Consider the following 23,957-nt stretch of genomic DNA (forward strand, 5'->3'; position numbering starts at 1 on the left):
TTTGTCCCATTAAACACTAAAGTAAACATTTATCTGTCATTTCCTTACAACATACAATCACAATTATTAAGTAACATGAGAATTTGGTTCAATGCTATTCATATATTTTGCTGCACAGATGTCCACGACTCTTGTAATTCCACTTTATGTGGTTTCTGGTTTCACGAGCAGTTCCCGACTTTTGCTCGGGGTTCTGTATAGTTGCATGGCCCAAACTGAGAGCACTAACATTTCCGCGCTCAGACACATTTGGAAAACGGCTGAAAAGAATGGAAAGCAATAGAGGTATGAGACTGTCAGGATATTAAGATACACTTACCATTTTTTTGGACTTGTAGTACCATGGGGAACTCACATTTTGGTGTGACATACGTCACAATAACCATGATAACCAGCGGTTGAACTTTACAGAGTATTAGCACGGGTTGTAGCGCCACATATTTTGCCTGTTGGAAACAGCGTTGAGTTAGGAAATGCTTACCAATATTGTCGAGATCTTATAATCATACCATAACTTTAAGTTCTTCCTGCATAGGGGCGATCATACGAACTATGATGTTTAATCCCCATACTCCAAGAATTATCGAGATTACAATGAACGGGACAAAGTAGAGAATGATTTGATTGAATTTTTGCTGAAAAGAAAAAGGATTTTAGGATATGTTATACAATTTTTTGGCGGAAAGTTGTTTTTATATTTACTATTTCCTCTATGAAGACGACATTTAATCCTATGAATAAAATACTTTGTACAATTGGTAATTGAAGTGTTAGCAGCCTCGTAAACAGCATCCGGTTTCTGCAAAAAGATTAATATTTAAATAAAAAGAAATTGATCAGTGCCTAAATTCATCTTTCAATGCAACTAGAAGTATTTAACAGTGAATTTTGGTTTACTACAGTTCTTCGAGTTATTGGGCCCTGTTATCGAATCGTCCATTCGAACTTCATTTGTTGCAAATTGTATATATTTGAGCGTTTCTGAAATGTTTCCCAATGAAAAACGCGAACCAAACCGAGACAAATAATTAGCAATAACAGTAGTTATACTGTAAGTATTATGGTAATTAGGCGTCGTACACAAATTACGTAACGCTAAAAATGCGATTTTTGCACCCCCTCCCCGTAGACAAAAACAAAAAGTAACGGAAGACAAACCCCCCTCCCTCTCATGTTACGTAACGCTGATCTTTGCACAAAGTCGTTCGTTCAATATAAAAAAAATAGTTATCTGCCCAGGTTGGAATCAAACGTTCTTACGGAAGTCCCTTATATGCAAGTAGTGACATCAGAAGAACTTTCGACAAGTTTATAGAATTTTGAACAAATATAGACGGAAAATGACCACCAATTGATCGCAATATTATTTTACACATCAGCTAACGATTCCCCTGTATACTTCAAATGTTTCGTTTCCAGTTGAGATCCGGGAGCATTTTTAGTAGCACGTATTGGATCAAGATTCAATTGATTAACATGATAAATCGAAAATATATATGACCTTTTTAAAACGGGTTCTCGTCTGGTCCTCCTTTCACATTATTTGGCTTGAAAATTCCTTGAAGCTGTATAATCTCGAATTCAGGCAGCTCGTGTTTAGCAAAGTCTGGTTCTGGAACATCAGATTTGATGTATGAGGCTGTCAAAAAAGTCCTGCGGTATTTCCGCGAGGTATCGTTGTAAGCGCGTAGTTGGAAAGTAGTGGAAAGGTATTTTTGCGCGCTATAATATAGTCCTTGACAGTGTTTTGTTTGGTTAAGTCGTTCGTGAGTTATAGTGTCGCAAATATGGAGCAAAATAAAGAGAGAATCTGACATATTTTACAGTACTACTATGACAAAGGCAAAAATGCATCTCAAGCTGCCAATAAAATTTGTGCAGTTTATGAACCCGATACAGTTTCCATTTCCACCTCACAACGATGGTTTCAACGTTTTCGTTCTGGTGTAGAGGTCGTCGAAGATGCGCCACGCTCCGGAAGGCCTGTCGTCGAGAATTGCGACAAAATCGCTGAATTAGCCGAGAAAGACCAGCATAGTAGCAGCCGTAGCATCGGTCAAGAGCTGGGGATATGTCATCAAACCGTTATTAACCATTTGAAGAAGCTTGGATTCACAAAGAAGCTCGATGTATGGCTGCCACACACGTTGACGCAAAAAACATCTTTGACCGTATCGACGCATGTGAATCGCTGCTGAATCGCAACAAAATCGACCCGTTTCTGAAGGGGATGGTGACTGGCGATGAAAAGTGGGCCACTTACGACAACGTGAAGCGCAAACGGTCGTGGTCGAAGCCCGCTGGAGCGGCTCAGACGGTGGTCAAGCCCTCATTAACGACCAGGAAGGTTCTGCTGTGTGTTTGGTGGGATTGTCAAGGAATAATCTATTATGAGCTGCTTCCCTATGGCCAAACGCTCAATTCGGACCTTTACTGCCAACAACTGGACCGCTTGAAGTTAGCACTCATGAAGAAGAGGCCTTTTTGATAAACAGAGGCCGCATTGTCTTCCATCAGGACAACGCCAGGCCACACACTTCTTTGGTGACGCGCCAGAAGCTCCGGGAGCTCGGATGGGAGGTTCTTTTGCATCCGCCGTATAGTCCGGACCTTGCACCAAGTGACTACCACCTGTTTTTGTCCATGGCGAACGAGCGAGGTAGTCAGAAGTTAGCCACAAAAGAGGCCTGTGAAAATTGGCTATCCGAGTTTTTTGCCAATAAGGAAGCGAGCTTCTATAACAGGAGTATTATGAAGTTGGCATCTCGTTGGGAACAAGTCATCGAACAAAACGGCGCATATTTGACTTAAAATAGATGATTGTAACTAATTTTATGAACAAATGAAAATTTAAAAAAAATACCGCAGGACTCTTTTGACAGCCTAATATTATTCTTGGCATATATTACTCAAAAAAGTAAGATAAATTGTTCTGGTGTCCGAATTAATCTAGGTGAATTCAGGGGTTTCAGTTTGTTTTGTTCAATTCAACAATCAATAGCAAAACGTAGTTCAAAAACCGTTAAAATAGGATTTCGGTAGTAGTTTAATCTCTCTAGGTTATGTTTAACGACGGATTCCAGTGAGAGCGGGAGAATTCAGCACTTTCAATGGTTCGAGCTTCAATACCGATTTAATTCCTTCTTTCCGCTTTGAGCTGTGTATCTTCAATTCATTTTAAAAATAAACTTTCAAAGGAAATTAATTTTCACGACATTATGACTACACTTTTGGAAATTACATTCTCTGTGCTTTAGTAACAAAAAGATTAACGATGTTATTTGTTTATTATAACGCTATACGAATCAAATAGGTGAGATGGGGAAAAATATTATTAACCTTTTTTAAAAAACCTGTAAATTATGTATGAAACACAAAAAATTGTAATCTGCATCTAAAGATTTTTGGTTTGAAAAAGTCTAAAAAATCCGTAAAAATGCTTATTATTATGTAGATATGGTAACCCTTTTTTTTATCCAGTTCATTTATTTGTAAGGCTCAATCGCATAAGCTTTGCGGTGCCGCTAATTCAAGGTTTGTTTATACAAAGTTTCAACTAATTTCTATGTTTAGTAGGATTCGACCGAATACTCGCGGTTTACTCGAGGTTAAAAGGGCAACATTTTTGTGGGACGGGTCAGGTTGGGGATATGGATATGAGGTATCGTTGTCTCAACCGAGGGTTGCCGCACGCACTGTAGCATTGTGCATAATGACCAGGGATAGCATCTGGTGTTCGACTAGCTGTCGAGGGTATATGGTAACCCTGTTCGAGATGCATTTATCGGTGCTTGCCTACTGGCTGCTGTTAAACCCATTAAAACACGTGCTTCGTCATCTTGGCTCAGAGAACACACCTCATTCAGTCCCAGAATCGGAGCTGTCTGCTCAAGCATATAGGGGCCCGTGAATTTATTTAGGAATAAAAATGGAATTTTGTTACGAAACGATCACGGCAAACAACCCCCTCCCTCCCTTCCACCCTATGTCACATTAAGCAACGCAACCTCGACCCACCTCAGCCCCCCCCCCCCTACTCCTTACGTAATTTGTCCACGACAAGTGTAATAGTGAAATATAATAGGGCCCTATAATACACTGAGAGAAGTAATTAGTAAATATAACGAATTTTTTGGTAAATACTACCAATCTATAGTCATTTTCGACTGTACTAATAAACATATATGTCAAGCAGAACCATGATTCGGAAGCCCAATATCGGCTACATTTTCTCGCCGAAAATGCACGTATCAGAATTATATCCTTATTATACCTCCGTATTGCCTTATGGGACCAATGAAAATGGTTAATACGCGCTTTTCTCACCAGTTTTCAGATATGACAATATCCAAGCTTACTAATGTTATCGAGTAAAATATACTAATCTCTGGTAGGGATGCGGGTTTGTTGACAATATGTACAAAAAATTTGTACATTCTACTAATTTTGCATTACCAAATGTATTTGGTAGTTTTCGATCGAGGATTTTTCTGAGTGTAGCAAAATACAGCTAACGCGCAAAATTTTTATCGACTCGATTTTTGAAGGGTCATCCATTAGCATCTTGACAGTTTTGTATCTCCGTTTGAACGAACCCTCAAAACATTTTAATGATCTGTCAATGCCAAAACGTTAGTCATAATCAACATTTTCATCATTTTACACGAACGAGCAACGTTTAATAATTATTAAAATTTATTACCGAAATTCGGAGTCGGTGGTTGCAGCTTTATTAGCGCTCACTCCAATTTTCGGCCGTAATAATAGTCCTATCTCTCCGTATCTCCGTTTGAACGAACCCTCAAAACATTTTAATGATCTGTCAATGCCAAAACGTTAGTCATAATCAACATTTTCATCATTTTACACGAACGAGCAACGTTTAATAATTATTAAAATTTATTACCGAAATTCGGAGTCGGTGGTTGCAGCTTTATTAGCGCTCACTCCAATTTTCGGCCGTAATAATAGTCCTAGTCGGCAGGCTTCTCCGATTGGGCTCTTAAAGAAAAACATCCTCAGGGATGAGGCTCATGACTTTGTCAGCAAGCAAAATATGCGTGGATGCGAACCCACGTGTGCTTTAAGAAACACCTTTGTATTCGCAAAAAAATACTGTTTGGTGTGGTTTGCATGCCGGTGAAGTGATTGGGTCGTATTTCTTCGTTGATAAGAACGACCGTTATGTTAATGTCAATGGAGAGCGCTATCGCGACATGTTGACGGACTATTTTTGGACCTTGGAAGATCTTAACTTGTGATGAAACGAATAGTGATTTGGCCGGATACCGGATATCCAACCAGCTTTGTGGTCGAATATTCGGCTCTTTGTTAGCAAATGCAAGCTTAAGAGATACGGCATGTGGCATGGTGCAAATAGAATGTTAAATGTAAGAAAAAAAGAAATATATTTATAAATAAAAAATTTGAACGAATATTAAATTTTTCGTTTAGAATAAATATCTATATATATAAAAATGGATTTCTGTCTGTCTATCTGTCTGATTCTTATGGACTCGGAAACTACTGAGCCGATCAACATGAAAATTGGTATGTAGGGGTTTTTGGGGCCGGGGAAGGTTTTCGTGATAGTTTGAGACCCTTCCCCTCTCTCTAAGGGGGGGCTGCCATACAAATTGAACACAAATTTCTACATTACTCGGGAATTAATCAAGCAAATGAAACGAGATTTGGCATATGGAGATTTTAGGGTGCGATAAATGTTTCTATGGTGGTTAGACTTTCCACCCCCTCTCTAAGGGAGGACTGCCATACAAATGAAACACAAATGTCTGCATTACTCGAGAATTAATCAAGCAAATGAAACCAAATTAGGCATATGGAGGTTTTAAGATGCAATAAATGTTTCTATGAAGGTTAGACTCTCCACCCCCCTCTCTAAAGGGGTGAGGGGGGGGGGGTCTGCCATACAAATTAAACACAAATTTCTGCATTACTCGAGAATTAATCAAGCAAATGAAACCAAATTTGGCATGTGCAGATTTTAGGGTGCAATAAATGATTCTATGATGGTTAGATACTCCTCCCTCTCTCTTAGGTGGGGCTGCCATACAAATGAAACACAGATTTCTGCATAACTCGAGAACTAATCAGGAAAATGAAACCAAAAAAAAAAAATGAACAGTTCTGCGATTGGACCCATGAACTTACTCATAGTAAGAAAACGTGAATGTTTGAAGGTATTGATAACAAAAAAACAAATTTTGGGCGGGACGAAGTTTGCCGGGTCAGCTAGTTCTATATATAAATTGACGCAAGAACTGAAGTCGCTTGATCACCAGAAGCATCGTATGTTCTTGGATTGGGCTGAGCAACAACTTGAAAATGATCCGGATTTTCATCGAAAAATCATTTTCAGTGATGAGGCTCATTTCTGGCTAAATGGCTTCGTCAATAAGCAAATTATGCGTTATTGGTCAGGCAGCAATCCACACGTGCTCCCTGAGCCACCATTGCAACCCGAAAAAAATGGGAATCGCTACCGCTCAATAATAATCGAATATTTTTGCCCAGAATTGAATAATATGGACTTGGACAATATGTGGTTTCAACAGGACGGCACCATAAGCCACACAGCGAATTTAAAAATCGATTTATTGAAAACCAAGTTTGGTAAGCATGTTATCTCACGAAATGGCCCAGTCAATTGGCCGCATCGGTCGTGCGATTTGACGCCGTTAGACTATTTCCTGTGGGACTACGTCAAGTATATGGTCTATGTCAACAAGCCAGCAACGATTGATCAACTTCGTATGAATATCGAACGTGAAATTGCAGCAGTATCGGCCGATTTATGCTTGAAAACCGTCAAAAATTGGTTTCAGCGTCTGGACTTCTGCAAGTGTGCTCATGGTGACCATACAGAAGAAATCGAGTTTCACACATAATGGCATCAAATGTACTTTCACATGAATAAAGAATTTCGTTGAAATCCAAAACCGTTTTTGTTTTATTTAAAAAAAACTTTTGTAACGCTTTTATTGGAAAACCCGATATTTTGACGATTGTTTTGCGACAAGGCAAGGTTTTCATATTTGGATAGAGCGTTTGAATTTGAATCGAACGAATTTAAGAATGTATTGGTTTGAAGCTCGATTTCGATCGATTTTTATACCAATTTTATTACGGAATATGAATGATTGTTCAATACTGTTATCACATGGTTTATGGTCCATGCGGCGATTTGAAATTTTTATCGCCATGCATGGCAGATGGAATATGAGCAAAGTGTTTCCCTAGAGATTTCACCAACGACACAATCACAAGTTTAGGCGGATATCCAACATATCAACGAAGAACGTTCATTCTGAGAGGCGCGTAGGATTTTGTACTGATACCTGGAACCTGAAAACTGTAGCTTCAAAATGATGCACATCCCATCGATATGCGTGGATTTTTCGCGAAGTTACAGCAAGTCAAAAATCACTTAAAGTTTCAGACTTCGCACTCTTTTCCTCTATTTTTTTTTTTGTCGAGTGTAGGATGAATGCAAAAGCAAAGCGACTTTTACTTCAAATTCTGGAGAGCTTCAAGCGGTCTGAATACATGCTCTAGAAGATATTAGTTCATTTGCACTCGAGAATTCGAATGATTGTTACATTGTATTTTTATTATTTTGGGTCTATGCTATACAATAGATTAACATAGATCTTTCAAACAACCACTTCACAAATCGAAGGTTTTCTGGTTACAAACCGTTTCAATAATTATTTTTATGGATATGATTGGTTGTAACTCAAAACCAATTCTAATCAACGGTATATCAAGCCAACTATCCTCTCTGAACTCATAAAATTTAGTTCACAGAAATAAATTCTTTGCTCACATTTATTGAATAAACATCAAAACCTCAAGATAAGCTTAATGGAATGCGCTATATAACAATGCCGAATAGAATGAACATTGAATAAGCTATCAAACTTCGTTCAAAAGTAAGTTATGAATTTTAGTTTTCTTCGATATGATTGCGCCGACATTTGAAGACATTTTTTCTCACCATGTGAAAAAATCACCTGGCATCCCTGGTGAATACTCCTCGATTGAATGACAACGATGAAATGATGCGGTTTCAAATAGACCGGCACCCAGCAGTTATAAATTTGGCCGTTCATCAGGCAATTGTCAAGCACGTATTTTCCACCAACGAGACAGCCCTTTATTTCGTTTTTCTACTTTACGACAAATATATATACAACTTTTCCTCATTTCAGTTAACTTTTAAGAGATCAAATATTGGGTTGGGGAAAAAGAAATGTCGTATGTTGTCAATATACGGCAACACCTCAACATATCTTGTGTTGTACTTATCGCATCGGGTCATACTATACGGCTATTTAAAGACGAAAATCTGTGCTACAAGTGTCGTTTTGACAGTATTGTGATTGTCCTTTTCAGTCTCAAATTATAGCGTCAAAGATGGAGTCCACCAAGCAAGAAATTTGCCATATTTTACGTTTTTACTACCTGCGAGGTAAAACTGCAACGAAGGCGACCGAAAAAAATCGTATAGTTTATGGACCCGATATTGTAACGATTCGCACAGTACAGCGTTGGTTTGACCAATTTCGTTCTGGTGTAGTGGCTGTCGAAGATACAACCCGTACTAGTAGGCCAATCGTCGTGGAAACCGATAAAATCATTGAAATCATCCAAGTAGACCGGCATGTGAGCACTCGCTTGATTGGCCAGGAACTGAGTATAGACCATAAAATCCTTTGGAACCATTTGCAGAAGATTGGATTCTAAAAAAAAGCTGGATGTATGGGTGCCACATGAGTTGACGCAAAAAAATCTTTTAGACCGAATCAACGCCTGCGATGCACTGCTGAAACGGAACGAACTCGACCCATTTTTGACGAAGATGGTGACTGGTGATGAAAAGTGGATCACGTACAAGAACCTAAAGCGAAAAAAGTCGTGGTCGAAGCGCGGTGAGCCGGCCCAAACCATCGCCAAGCCCGGATTGACGGCCAGGAAGGTTTTGCTGTTTGGTGGGATTGGAAGGGAATCATCCACTATGAGCTGCTCAACTATGACCAGACCCTCAACTCGGTTCTCTACTGTGAGCAGCTTGACCGCTTGAAGCAGGCGATTGATCAGAAGCGGCCAGAAAAGATCAATAGGAATGGTGTTGTTTCCCACCAGGATAACGCTCGGCTTCACACATCTTTGATGACCCGCCAGAAGCTACGGGAGTTCGGGTGGGATGTCCTGTTGCACCCACCGTATAGTCCGGACCTGGCTCCAAGTGATTATCATCTCTTCCGGTCCATGCAAAACGCCCTTGGTGATACTTAGTTGGCCTCAAAAGAGGCTTGCTCAAATTGACTGTCTGAGTTTCTTGCAAATAAGGAGGGGGGGTTTTATAAGGGGGGGATAATGAAGTTGCCCTCTAAATGGCAACAAGTTTGCGAACAAAACGGCACATATTTGACTTAAATTGGATAATTTTAAGTATAAAGCGTCAAATTTCGATCAGAAATACGACATTTCTTTTTCCCCAACCCAATATGTCAAAATACATTGAACCAACTTCCGTTCAAATCTTCAAAACATCCAAACATACTTGCGATACATTTGTTTTGTTTTATTGAACTCCCAAAATATTCGATAGAAACAATTTATATGGCAGAACAACGTTTGCCGGGTCAGCTAGTAGAAAAAGGAAATTGTGAAGGGCCAATCAGAAGATCAATCAATGAAGAGTTCTGCGATTGAACCTACAAACGTTCGTTTTGTATAAAAACGTGAATGTTCGAAAGAATTTATATAAAAAAACACCCTCTTCATGTGATCCCGAAAGACGTAATCCTACGTCAAAGTACAACTGGATTTACTGTGCACAGAAGAACTCAAAACTCACTTGGTAACGGCAGATCGTTTCAGAAACGGCAAACAGCAACAGCAAGGGGGTGTCCTAATGTTAAACGTTTCAGAGTCGCTAGCCTTAATGAAAGTGTCCTCTCCGCCAACATAATCTACAACGAGACTGTAGAAAGGATAATACATTTAAGGACATCCGGAGTAGTTAGTCATTTGATCCCACCATGGGGGAGGAATGGGATCGGCCCGAGTGCTGCGTATACTCACCTATGAAACACATATGCGGTAATCATAAAATAGATATGCGATACACTATCGCAAATAAAGTACGACTTGGGAATGAGAATCGACACTATCGCCAGCGCTGTCACTATCTGTTGAGATGGATAGGGTTAGTGCTATCTGCGTCACTATCTGTCACTCAAAGTGTAACATTACCGGATATATTATCAGGATAACGATGGTTTTACTCTTGAAACGTTTAGGCGTTTGTCGGAGTACCTGCCTGACGCTGTTGACGCTTACCACGAACGTTGAAAAGCTGAGTAAAATGGTTATGGCTATGATCACAGTTAAAATGGTGTCTATTCCTAGAAAAGTTTAAGCTTGTGGGTAATTTTAATTGCTTTTCAGACAACAGTTTTGGATGTCATATATACCATTGATATATTCAACCACCGTTGGTAGTTCGCTGGGACATGTTACAATTGTGGTTTGATTATCGGTTAGCCTAGGTGGCATGATGTCTTCTGTGGCCATATTGGGCGTCATTTCATGATTCACGATTTTGATATTATTCCGTTGGCGGAGAACATGTTTTCCTCAAATATATGTCAGTCACGCTGAAGTAGAAAATGAAAACCGATTATTAAAACATCAGAGATAACTTAAATCAATTGATATTGATTGGTTTGCATGTGAGTATGAGCCACGAGACATTGAGTGAATCAGCACGTGTTAGACAATAAATTGGCGATGCGCAGCTTGTTTCATTTCCCATGTAAAGCGGTGTAAATGGTGTAAAGCGTATTTTTTCGTTTAAGTAAATTAATTATTTGCGCCGTTCAATTTTTTCATGAAGATTAGAATTTTGAACGCTGTTGCATTCATCAAGTAAAAATAAGCTACTTTTCGTCACTTCTAAGCAACAGTAGTACTTTGCTAAGTGTTGTAATTTATGAGAAGTGAACTGACAGTTGATCATTAATGTATCAGAATGAGATTCGGTAAAAAAAATCAGCTTTTTCACAAGTTACATTTATACTCAATTAATTTGATAGATAAAATTTCGATAAAAATGATAATAACTCGACTAAATTGGAACACTATTTTGAACGTTGAAGTACCGAAGTTAAAGTGCCTTATGAACAATAGCAGTAACGAATTATCGAAATGATTAGGAATTTTCATCAGCATCAATTTGGAGGCGTTGTGATGGTGCACCTCAAGAACACAAATTTCACAATGTGTTGAATAAAATCAGCCTTTAGCCAGGATTCGATCGTAAACACACAGTGAATTGATTTTTATAAATAGTCTATTTGATTCGAAATAGTTACCCTGAACTAAGCACACATTGATATGCATGTTCTAAGATCGCATCGTTCGCATTGAGATGTGATTGGCGATCATCGTACATTCAAAGACAAATAGGTTTAGAAAATTCGAAATAATTACACACAACCTGTTCGATGAAAACTCGGCCATGAAATTTATGGTCTTTCTGACTTCTGTGGCGATAGTTCAATTTTGAACAGTCCAGCGCTCGTGGGGGCATCGAAAACCCTAGCCATCATTTGATGTTACATCACTGTTTTACCGGCAGTACCTACTTCCCAACCCATGTTTTTTTTAGGTTGTCCGACATCGTGGATGGAATCTTCACGTTCATCGATATTTCCGACTAGTTCAAACCCCCTGTCGCCGTAATGCTTCCAACAGTAAAGACATTCATGTAGCAACTGACGCAAATATGGCCTCTCTTCACAATGATTCATACAAATAATTGTGATGTTTTTGCTCTGTCCGAAAATTGGCTTTCTCCAGAAACTTATCTCTTTTCTCACGATTTTAATATTATTCGCTTGGATTGTGATGACTCATATGGAGGGATGCTGTTGGGAAATGATAAGTGTTACTTTTTTTTTACAATTGGCATTTCACCTATCGTGATATCGAAACGGTTGCTTGTCATCAGAGGAAAAGACATCTGTATTATCAGCTTGGCCTTCGAGAGTTGCGGTTACCCTGACATATGATCAGGCTAACCGATCTCTGAGTCATGGTTCATCTTGGAGGACTTGAACTCTCACAGAACTGTCTGTGGGAAAAGAATGATGACAACCGTTCAATATTCGAATATATTTTGTAACAGGTTGATCATGACCATGACACGTGTTGTATTCTTAGTGCTTAAAGAATACAACACGTGTACCTCAATTACGTGCCAAATCAAGTTCTCTTGACTTCTCACTTTGTTCGAATAGTCTGTAAGCCCGTAAGTGGATTGTAATCCTTATGGTGGTGATCACTTCCCATTAAAGTTTCTATCACCAGTAACCTATCACGGCATAGGACGTAACAAGACACATTCTCCCCTATTCTGCTCCGGTGAATGATATGAGATGGCTCGATTCGCAGTATTCCCAAAGGTGAATGGCGTGACTATATTCATCAGATGAGATTCGACGTCGTGTCCTCTTCTGTTATCAACTCCGGTTTTGAAATGACTTCCAGAACAAAGTGAGTTTTCTCCCTCGTTTGATCAATGATACGCATGCACATAAAGCCCATGAGCGGACAGCCAGTTACAAACGCCCTTGAGAATCAGCTTAAAAACTTGATCAAAGGAAAATAATATTAATAGTAGAAGTGTATAGCTGGCCCAAACAAACGTTCCTTTTTTATGAGTGTTAAAATATTTGTACGTATTTGGCAAACCTGACCTCAGACTGAATTTCAGCTTGAAATTGTACAAAAAAATCCCTAACGATCAGGGATGGCAACCCTCCTGGTTTTTCAGGAATTCCCAGAATTTTGGCACATAACCTTGCGAGCATTCAATTTAACCTGATTTTTCAGAAATGATACTGTTTTTTCTGATCTTAGTACTTTTACTTATTTGAATGAAAATTATTCGGAAAAATATTCTGGGATTCCTGTCATCCCTGTTTTCCTGTTTGGAAATGAGAACTCTCATAATAGCTCTACGGTTCGCATATGTATAATGCTCACATCAAACTAAATTCTTCTGATACAAAAATGAGCCTACTTTTTTTATCAATACGTATGATCGTTGCAAATCGATTGAATGAGATTTTCCAGAGTGAAAATCCCGAATTATTTTCTTCCGCTATTTTCCAAATACTTTTTAAATCGAACAGTAACATGTGGTCGAGCGTTGCCATGATGAAATATTATCGACTCGTGTATGGTCGCATAATCTGGACATTTTCCGACAATAGCTCGCTTCAAACGGATCAATTGTTGCAAATTGTCAATTGATCGTTTGACCAGTTTTAGAAGTTTGTAGTGGATCATACCGTTTTGATCCTACCAAATACATAGCATTACTTTGCAGTGTGGATATTCTTCGGCTTTGTTATTCCTGTTTGGCCGGGCTCTACATACAATCTTTTGCGTTTTTGATCCGTTTTTCCTCTCCGGTATCGATTCGATGCAAGAAAACTTCCTTTTGTACCATTCAAGCAACATTTCGCACATGTAGAATCGTGTGTGTGTGAAAAATCACACACAGCAAAATTCAGTATACACATGCTTCTTGACTATACTTTCCATTTATTTCGTACAAAAAAATTTTTATACACTTATTTTTTAATGCATAATAATTACTCACACATTCAACCAGGTATACGCGCAATAAAGTTCCGCGAAAAGTTTTTTGGCTAATTATTTTTCCCTAACAGATGAAAAAATCTCCATTTAGGCGTTGCAAAATTGAATGTGTACTCCAAATTTCTCCAAACAAACAAACCGTGTAGGTAAGATCATTGCAAATAAGCGTACTTTTTTTGTCAATGTGTAATGTCACAATGTCAACCACTGCTTGGACAGTGTTGGTTTTTGGTTTTTTTTCTTGATGTTTGAAACAGTTTTTAATCGAAATTTCATGTAAGAGGGAAGAAATAGATATTGTTACACGTACAATGATAATAAGTAAGACTGTTCGAGGAAAGACATTGCGGGAAATAGCTGTCGGAAGAACCCACTCTACAGTAAAGAAAATCATAAACAAGTGGAAAAACGAAGGACCCTTGTAAAATCTCCCGGGTAGAGTACGCAAACGGATTCTATCTTCTGATGATGAACGAGTAATTGCGCGAACTTTGCCAATGAACCCTAAAACAAACATTCGAAAATTGGCTTCCGAAGTAACCGGCATCATTGGAAGACCTGTCTGCGTAAACACTGTCCGTAGAGCAACATACAGGTATAATCTGAGAGGTCGTGTTGGCTGTTACAAGTATTTCATCCCAAAGGTGAATATGAAAAACAACGACTACAGTTTCCTAAAGCATATGTAAACAGACCTGAGGAGTTCTGGAACAAGGTCTTTTATACGAATTGTTACTGAAGTTTTTTTGTCCATTGATTACAATGAGATCTCGCTCATAGATTCAGGGTCGTCTCGGATGTGAGGTGTTCTAAATCACGACAACTGGATTTTTAGACTAAACTAACCTTCACATTTATTGTTCACATGAATTTTGTTTGTCTTCGGATCCAGCCAAGCCACCACGCCACGTCTCCTGCTGCTGCTGCTGCTGTTGCTGGTCCCCGATGTCCTGGATGACACCTTTTCAAGAACTGCCGGCAGGAAAACTTCTGCTGTCACGCAATGTTGTGCGTGATAACGTCACAAGGTGTACGCTCTCTCAAACAACTCCACAATTCTTGGGGGTAGACCGTGGCACTTTGAAAAATGTCACACGGCTTTCCGTTCACTTGCACGTACGTTTTCTGAATTTTTTCCACAGGAATTTCGATCCCTACTTTCTCACTCGAGTTACACCGTTGATGCGTGATATAATCACCGGCGAATAATTTCCACAGAACGTGTGGTTTAACAACGTGTTGCCCCTTAGACTCTCGAGGGCCGAATAGAGCCTCTACACGTCATCCGAAGTCCTTTCATTATCTCTCCCATTCCTATTGACCAGACATGGCGAGAACCGGATCATTGGATGTGGTGAATATGGCGTGGTAGCTTGGGTGACTGGTGGCTAGCTTGGGTGGCGGTTGGTTGAGGTTTTACATTATATGAATGACATTTCGAGTTTACAGTTGTATTTTAGTATAACGTATCGATTATACTTTAACTATGAATAAAACAGAAATTCTGTTTCAAACGACAAACATTAGTTTTTTTCAACCGTTACGAGTGGTGAATACACTAATAAACCGACTTCATACACAGTAAATCCTTTTGTTACCGCACATTGGTAACAGAATGAGCCGGGAACCAATCTCTTTGAACCGGGTGGAAGTCAGATGGTGTTGAGGAAATCAGGATCGGTGCTCCAGGTTCAGAATTTGGTTTCCACAGTAAATCACGGCGGCGGTAGTCAGTTGATGTAGTGTACATTGGTGGCTTCTGAAACTGGAACCATGGAGTTTATTGATTCGGCGATGAACAAGATGGCTGAATTGATCTTCCTGAAACGTAACCTGCAGTCTCCCGTTCAGAAATTGGGTCTCCCTCGTGATTACTACTTTCAACATAATAATGACCCGAAGCAAACTGACCTCATCGTGCGGGAATATCTGCTCTATAATGTCCCAATCAACTCAAAACACCTCCGCAATCACCGGACCTGAACACTATTGAGTATCTATGGTGGGAAATCAAGAACCATCTGAAGAATAAAAATCCAGGGAACGAAGCGGAACTCAAAACGACGATTGCGGAGATATGGGAGGCACTTCCGTCTACAGTGACCAGAAATCACGCCTCGGCGCTTGCAGGAAGTGCTGAACGTCAAAGGGGGGCCATACCAAATACTAGGGTATTGATTTTTGTTACCTGTTAACATTTCTAAACTGATTCCAATTATTTTTAAGGCACGTCTTAATTGGGGATTTTCTGTTTGTATTTTAAACATGAAGTAGAAATTTGACCGTTTATATTTTTTCTTATCACTAAAATGAATCGATTTTACGATGAATAAGAGTCCCATATAATTATTTGCTTTTTACCCCCGAAAAACTCGAAATAACAAAGCAGCACAAGATGTATACTCAGTTTTGGGATTGACTGTACACAGCTTCTTGACTGTTACAAATTTTGGTTCTATAACCGTAACTGCTTTAGAAAGCTTAGAATTTTCTCGTTTCTTGTTCACTACATATATGCAGGTCACTTTAATTATCAACCAATAAACCATAATGTAAAAGTTTCACGTGTATCGACAAACAGTTAAGCGATGATAGTTCTCGTATCACATTTTCTCACCAATTTTCAATGCCGTGAAATCAATTAACTAGCTAGTTTAGCGGTGGAGAACTGAACATAAGAGCACACTCAGCGTTACAAACATAAACAATCAAATCGCACCGACGGCAGTGTGTGATTTTGTTTACTAACCATCGGTTTGTCACGAATGGCGGAAAATACGAGACGAATGGAGAAAAATTGGCAGGAAAACAAAATCTCCAATTGAACTAATTGGACGTGACTATAGGCCCACATGTCATTGAACCTCGCATAACCACATGGCGTTGAGCGTTTTGGGCGACTTGTCGCGTGCGTTGTGCGCTGTATGCATTTTTTATTTCGGTTTAATATTTGTGTAACCTTTACGATCATCCGCGGCACGATGTCACTTCAAGGAAGACTGTGGGTCGGGTAGACACTGCTGGTTTCTATGATTTGAGACTCATATTTTATTGCGGAACTTTGTTGAATCAACGACTAGGGCTTCATCAGTGGATGGATATTGCCAAACGCAAACCAAACAAATTGACCGTTTGGGGACTACGGTTATGGTTTCGTAGTTTGAGTTAATTAATGATTTGTGCCTTATTGTTTTTTCCAACGTGATGATAGTTTAATAATCAGACTATATTTATTTGTGAGTAACAACAAGCCTGTTCAAGAAGTTTTTTTTCTTTCGATGCACATGGATAATGCCACACGATCAAAAACTATAAGACTACATCGTGAGAAAATTTCGTTATGTACATGTGAACTTCCGAGAACCGGCGAAAGAGAAAAAGAGACTCAAAATTTGTTTTGTGTTTTTCAGCTCAATTCACACCACATCAAGGTTATTCATTATATATTCACGCTCTCTCTCTATATCCGATGAGTTGCCAAACAAACAGCTGTCCTTTGTGGTGTTTCGAAGGCCCAGATATTTTTGGGGGGTAAGTTCTGATGATGCAAGATCATGACATTGAATTCGAAAGCCGACACTACGACAATTGCAATGTTTTGATGTATAAATAATCCGGCGCGTATTCGATCGCGCCGCGGCACTTAACAGAGAGATCGTTGATCTCTTCTTTGTTAAAAAATGCAGGCGTGTTTCTGAAGACAGTGTACTGAAACATTCGTCTCACATTCTTCATTCATTTATTCGAAGGTAGCGATGGCTCAATTTTCATGAATGGCCCAACATTGATACACCTTCAACCATGTCATCATCAAAAGTAATGCTCCGGATATGAACAAACCTGAGATATATTTCAAGTTCTGCAGTTTCCATCAATTCACTTCTATATTTCACAGACTATCGCCTGACAAAATGTGGAATGCTTTCAAGGCCAGCTCAGAGTTTGTCTGTGCCGGGCGCAAACACGTTTCAAATTGCAACAGAACGGGCCTTCGTTGAACCTACTAACGTCCGTCCATGGTCTGGCAACTATCTTCTTAAACCAGTTTGTAACAGTGCTAGTCGGACTTCTACAAAGTGAATAGCTCGTTGACTAAGTATGGTGGATTGAATTGGCTAGTCACATGGAGAGAAGGTTATGTGATTCGTGAAATGAAAGTGGATTTTACATAGCATTTGACTAAGATCTACTGCTTTGCAGCGAGTGTGTAAATATGCGAAAAAAAAACGGCGATTACGTGTATAGTGAGTCAGTACTACTGGCTACTTTTCTCCTGTGCTACCATTTTTGACATGGACTGTACTGTTAGTTTTAAGAAAGTCTCCAAGGGTCTATTCTGAACTAACTTAATTAGCATTTGATATTCATAGCATCAGGTGTATTTGTAGTAGTGGTTGCTTTACACGAAAATAAGCAAACTCCCATTTGTTTCAAGTTTCAGTTCATACGTGATGGACTGTTCTGTCGATGCATGGATGTTACTGTTTATCGGTCTAATTACACTATCAGAATATCTATTTTGCTTTGCTCATTTCATAACACTGTTACCGAGGTGAAACATATAACCTAGTGCAGCCCGATACCGGTCGGCTTTTTGATAGGAGGCTACAAACGCTACCAAACAGACTGAAAAATGTTATTCATTTGAAAACCTTGCCCACGAAGGAAAAAACCGTGAGCATTTTTGGTTCTGTGTACTTCTTTTTTACAATTTTGTACCTACTCGAAAATCATCGGTTCCTAAATCTTATCTAATTGACAGACGGTATCAGATGTGTTTCTTGTTCATAAACCGGATGTGTATGTTTCAACAGAATAATAAGGATAATGTATATACACAACACATTACAATTCTGACGAAAAAAATTGCGTGAATGCATACGAGGGTAAGCTGAGAAGTTCTCGCCATGCTCATAGTTAATACTGCTTCAAATAAGAATAGGGAATATCGGGGTAAAACCGACACTGTGCATAAAACACCTTCTGACTTTTCCAGTTAAAAGCCATTTTTGCAAATTTTCTGATGACCTTTGTACACATTTGCCATTTCTTACGTTTCGGGTCACCATACAGCCGCTGAAGTCGCGTTTTTGTCAGAACAAACAACAAAACAAAATCGATCATCAAACTGGAAACAGGCCGTGTAAAATTTCGCTAGTGGAATTTAAGTTTTTTTTGTCGGAACATTTTGTAAAATTCAATACCTCTGTGACTCTAATTCAACTTAGATCATTGTTCAGTGTATGCTGTGAGAAAATGAGTGGTTTTGTTGCTTATAGATGCTCAAAAGTTTTGTTTTGAAATTTTGAGTCCGTTCGGGGTAAAATCGATACCTTAAGTCAGGGTAAAACCGATAACCAGTTTGTGGCTTATTTGCAGGAAAAACGTGTCATCATTATTTGTTGTAGATGTCTCGTGTTTAGGTTTTGAAGACAAAACGGCATAGCCGGTCTGATATTTAGATGAAAACAGCCAAAGCCAACATTGAGTAGAGCATGCAGCATCAGCAGCGAAAACTATGGGGTTCAAAAAAAAGGAAAGGTTTCGCTTGTAGTCGAAATACATCAATTTGTTTGGGTTCTATCATTCAAAATACGTATCATTTGCAACTATTCCTCCCTCATCCAAGTGTTCCCTTTCCAAGTATTCACATGGTATATAGCAGTGGCGTCGACCGGGATGGCGGGGGGTGTGGACCGCCCCCGGGTACACGATTTGTGGGGTGCAGAATGAGCCTAATAAATATGATAGTTTTTCCTTTTGTGGTGGGTAGGGGGTGCGTAAATCAACACTTCTACGCTGGGTGCGACACCAGATCTTCCACCCTAGGTGCAATTGTTTCACTTTTCTGGCGATTTTGGAGACTTTGCTCTAATATCTTGAAATGCTTAATGCACTGATGATATAACTATAAAATTGATATCACAATTGCTTCTTTAGAGTAATCCCTTGGTTTCACTATCACTTCATTTGAGAATTACAGTTGAATCATTACATAATAGGAAAAAATCCATCCAAAATCCAAAATCCACTCATTATTGTTTGTGTTTGACGTTTGCTTAGCGTGAGCACGTAGAATTTACCCGTTTATAAATATTTAAATTTCTCCCGTGTTTCATCAGTTCTCATCATCGATAACAGTTAACTGTGATTGCTTGGTAAGTGTTTCGCAGTTGACTATAGCATATACCGCTCTGAATCATATTTCGGACGCTTAAGGCAAAACAGATATAAACTTTATGCACAGGTATTATTTGGTTGATATTTTTAATTAATTAGTTCAATATGCTTTTAAGCTTCCTACTTTGGTACCTATTTGATTGAAAACATAAAAAAATCATCGAATAGAATGCTTTTCAAATGAAGCGAAAAAGGATCAAACTTCGGACAGATTGAATTCAAATTTCGGACACTTTATTTTGTAATTTACCATCCCTTGCTCTAAAGAAGCAATTGTAATATCATTTTGATAGTTATATCAGTGCATTAAGGTATTATTTGGTTAACATCTATATATATATATATATATATATATATATATATATATATATATATATATATATATATATATATATATATATATAAGTTATAAGCGAAACCAGGCTTAACCTTCAAAACCATCAACACAGAGCACGTGTTGTCGAGCGGGTAGTCATTGAACGAGGGTAATGATTTAAAGCAGGGTGATTTTATTGGGAGTGGCAATACGTGTTTTTTCTTGCCTGAACGTAAGTCAACTAAAAAAACTCGACCACGGGAGCTACAAATGAATTTCAAATGACTATATTCATTCGTTGGCGCATCAACAATACATATGAACTCGGCGAAAGAGAAAGAGAAAGATATCAAACTGATCAATAGTGGAAATTAAATGAAATTGATGTAATTGAGGCCGTGCCCAGAGAATTAGGAATTGCATTTGCGACCCGGACATGTTTGACGCTGTCAAATTCAGTGTATTAGTATATGGATGCCTTAGGGCCGAACTATTCAAATAAATAACCATAAAAGGATACATAGGAGAGCTCTTCATATGAAAACGAACTTTTATTAGCAAGCCTCATACGAGAGTCGGAGAGGTCGGCTGTCATCTTCAGTAATTACGGATGGTTTATGAGCACAATTCTGGAATTATTCACCTTGCATGTATGAGAAGAATAAAAGTTTTTCTGAAGGCACTAGCAAGCTCTATGCAAAATGGACTAAATGCTAATCACAATTACGGCACTTTCGTCATAGAAAAATTGCGTGAAGCATGAATCATGCTGATATATTCTTCTTGTTATCCTGATTTGGTTTTCTCTGAGTTTCATCTGTTCCCTAACCTTGAGAAATTTTTACGGGATTTTTGATTTGGGCAAATGGTAGAACTAGTATGATACGTGATATAATTATCGACGATTAGTTGATAAAACAATTTTTCTCTATTCTGAGGATGGATGATTATTCTAATAGGTTGTAATAGGATTAATAGTCTTAAATAAATTAACAGCGAATGGTTTTAATGACATGAAGATATTCACTATTCAAATCAATTGAGGAACTTTCATTGTTTTTTTTTTAATATTTTAGTTTTGAGCTATGGCGAATGACAGTGGCAGTGAGAGATAGTTTCGGAAAGAAATCCGAAATCATTAATTATTAATGCTGTCACAGAAATACACTACGTTTCATAACGTCAGAACCACTTATTTTTTTCGAGTTTTCAGAGATATGTAAGAGCACGATTGAAATGAAGTATATATGTTTGATTGTTGTAAAAGTTGTTGTTGATTTTGTAAAAGAGTGAGAGTTTTTCCATCTGGTTCTATAGTTATGAAATCTCTAGAGTTTTTTGTTTTTCAAATGTTTCGTTCTAGTGCAGTAGCGCACTACGTAAATAAATTGAAAATTAACCGAGAAATTACCGATGGGAGGATGTAATCGCTTTTTTCCACGAGTATTCACCCCCTATATAGAAATCAAAGACGTAATCTTATGTCAAAACACGACATGGAATCGATAGGATGTCATAACCGAACAGTATTGCTTATCTGTATGTGTTGGATTGCGAACACTAGATCGGAGGCTCACGGTTCTTCGGTGAGAACGTGCCTTTGGGAATTTGAATTTGCAGGTTCATAACAGAAACTTTTTTGAAAAAATTGTTCTGAAAAGAACTGATGAATCAACCAGTGGGAGCGCTGAAGTAATATAAGAAGTGTTTCTCGATTATAACTGAATAAAGTTTCAAGCACGTGTCACAATAAAATAGCTCAATTTCCAATTGTTCGTTGTTAATGACACACAGTAGAATTCCGATTATCCGCGGAAGCGATTTCCTTAGTCATTCTATATGTTTATTCTCTTTTGTTCTGTTCTGTTTCACATTCCCCCTTATTCCACGCGGCGAATGACGTGGGATAGCAAAGTTGCTCGCTCCATTGTGGAAGCTACCTTACTTTTCAACATCTTTTTGATACCGATTTAGTCGATAACATATGAGGACACGACTTCAAATCTCACCTAGCCACGCCATTCGCCTACGGGAATGTAGTGACTTGAGCCATCTCACGTCATTCGCCGCACGGAATAAAGGGGATTATCTGACCACTGTTATACACGAGGTTTTCGTTATTCGCGGTGACCTTCGGGTTGTAAATAATAGTTGATTGCACAGAATATCACACACTAGCGATTGGCAACTGTAGGTCAATTAACGGAATCTTGAAGATCGGAAACATATTATCAACGTTGATAACAATTCACACATGTCCAGGTAACGTAACGTTCAACGTCAACATATAACGTAAGATTTGACATTTGCCTTTACGTTGCATTTCGTTGACATTTAATGGATTTTCTAATTTAACCTAGTGTATCTTGCAGTCTCTGAACAAAAAGTGATGTAATCACATGAAACTTGAAATACGTTCATAAATTTGATGATCTATGAATGATGACGACGAGAGCTAGGCTATATTTGACTACAATCAGGACACGGGAACTCGTATTTTGATCGCCCACGCGTACACGCACACGTGCGGATTGTGTTCGATTTATCATTAATCATAATTCTCTCGCGACATCTCGCGTTTCGTACATGCTTTATGTTTCAGTATGCTCCCATGAGTTTCTAAGGCACTTATTTTGTGGAGCACTTCTAATCTTCTGAAAACTGAAACCTCACTAACTCCTGTGAAGTCACTGTTGGATGTGAGGAAAATACTTGGTTCGCATTTGAAGTTCTATCCAGAAGGCATTATTTTCTTGAAGCTTACCGTTGATATCTCTGGGGGAAAATTGCATGTACTCAAACATAATACAAACGACCCATCTAGATGGGGCAATATACTTTTCATCCCAACATAACGCGATAGTGGAATACACACTGGCACTGGTTAACCAACCAGTTAACCATTTACTAGACCGTAACCCGTTAGACCAAGCTCGTAGTAAAGACTAACTAACCGAAGGAAAGTAGTGAGACTCGAATGATCATTTGCCGCGATATCTGTGAGTCAACGATCGGGTGTTATGTCACATATCTTACTATTTCTGCATACAGAAATTTACTAATTTCCGCCAATCGATAGATTAGTATTACTAACGATAATGCTTGTTTCGTTTGTTTACACTCAAATCACCGCACGAGAGATTCAGCCGGATGATCTTCTCATCCCCTCCCACGGTGGGAATAAGTTAGCGAACCGTGGAAAACTGCACTCTTGATCTTTAATTACCGTACGAGGGATCCCTCAGCCGTACGTTCTTCAACTGAGTAGACACAGGAACGATCGTTGCCACTATTTTCGCTGTTTCGTAAACGTTTTGCAATACTGTTGCGCGCGACTGATTCAATCCGTCCGAATCGGTGGCAGACTTTCAACTAACTGCAGCAAGCACGAGGTAACGCCAGAGAGACCGCAATTCGTACTGAACTGAGGTTGAGCCATCATAACCCTTGAAAAGAAAAATACGAGTTCAAAAGTGTCTCTTCTTAGATTTCCTTCGCTCTATGAGAGGCACCAGCAGAACGTGGACACATAAATACGAAAAACCTGCCGTGTGGAGTCAACATGTTTGCACATTGGAGAGACGAACTAATAACGATAATGGCCTGCTAAAGAAACTGAGCTGCGGGCTGATAAATGTGGCTAGTGAGGTTGGTCAGTGTGTAGTAAAACTTGTTGCCAAATGATGACCGTTGTAATGATCATTGTACTCGAAAGAAAAATATAAACAGCATGAAATGGGATCCATAGCAGTGTGAAATGGAG

General features: G+C 38.8%; 1 protein-coding gene across 2 annotated transcripts; it reads right to left on the reverse strand.

Moving 5' to 3' along the window:
* Positions 1–28: 28 nt before the first annotated feature.
* LOC129779620 (organic solute transporter alpha-like protein) lies at positions 29–23,599 on the reverse strand. 2 transcript variants are annotated; one of them, XM_055787205.1, is made up of 9 exons: positions 23,421–23,599; positions 10,503–10,685; positions 10,282–10,433; positions 10,111–10,217; positions 9,884–10,009; positions 703–799; positions 510–635; positions 320–446; positions 29–260 (listed from the first exon to the last, which is right to left on the reverse strand). In XM_055787205.1, exons 2-9 carry the CDS (start codon positions 10,612–10,614, stop codon positions 145–147), a joined length of 963 nt encoding a protein of 320 aa, XP_055643180.1. In that variant the 5' UTR covers positions 10,615–10,685; positions 23,421–23,599; the 3' UTR covers positions 29–144. The 2 variants fall into 2 exon arrangements, with proteins under 2 accessions (XP_055643180.1, XP_055643181.1); XM_055787206.1 differs by lacking the exon at positions 23,421–23,599 and adding an exon at positions 22,959–23,114.
* Positions 23,600–23,957: the final 358 nt, after the last annotated feature.

This window comes from Toxorhynchites rutilus, chromosome 3 (assembly GCF_029784135.1).
Source record: "Toxorhynchites rutilus septentrionalis strain SRP chromosome 3, ASM2978413v1, whole genome shotgun sequence".
Taxonomy (NCBI): domain Eukaryota; kingdom Metazoa; phylum Arthropoda; class Insecta; order Diptera; family Culicidae; genus Toxorhynchites; species Toxorhynchites rutilus.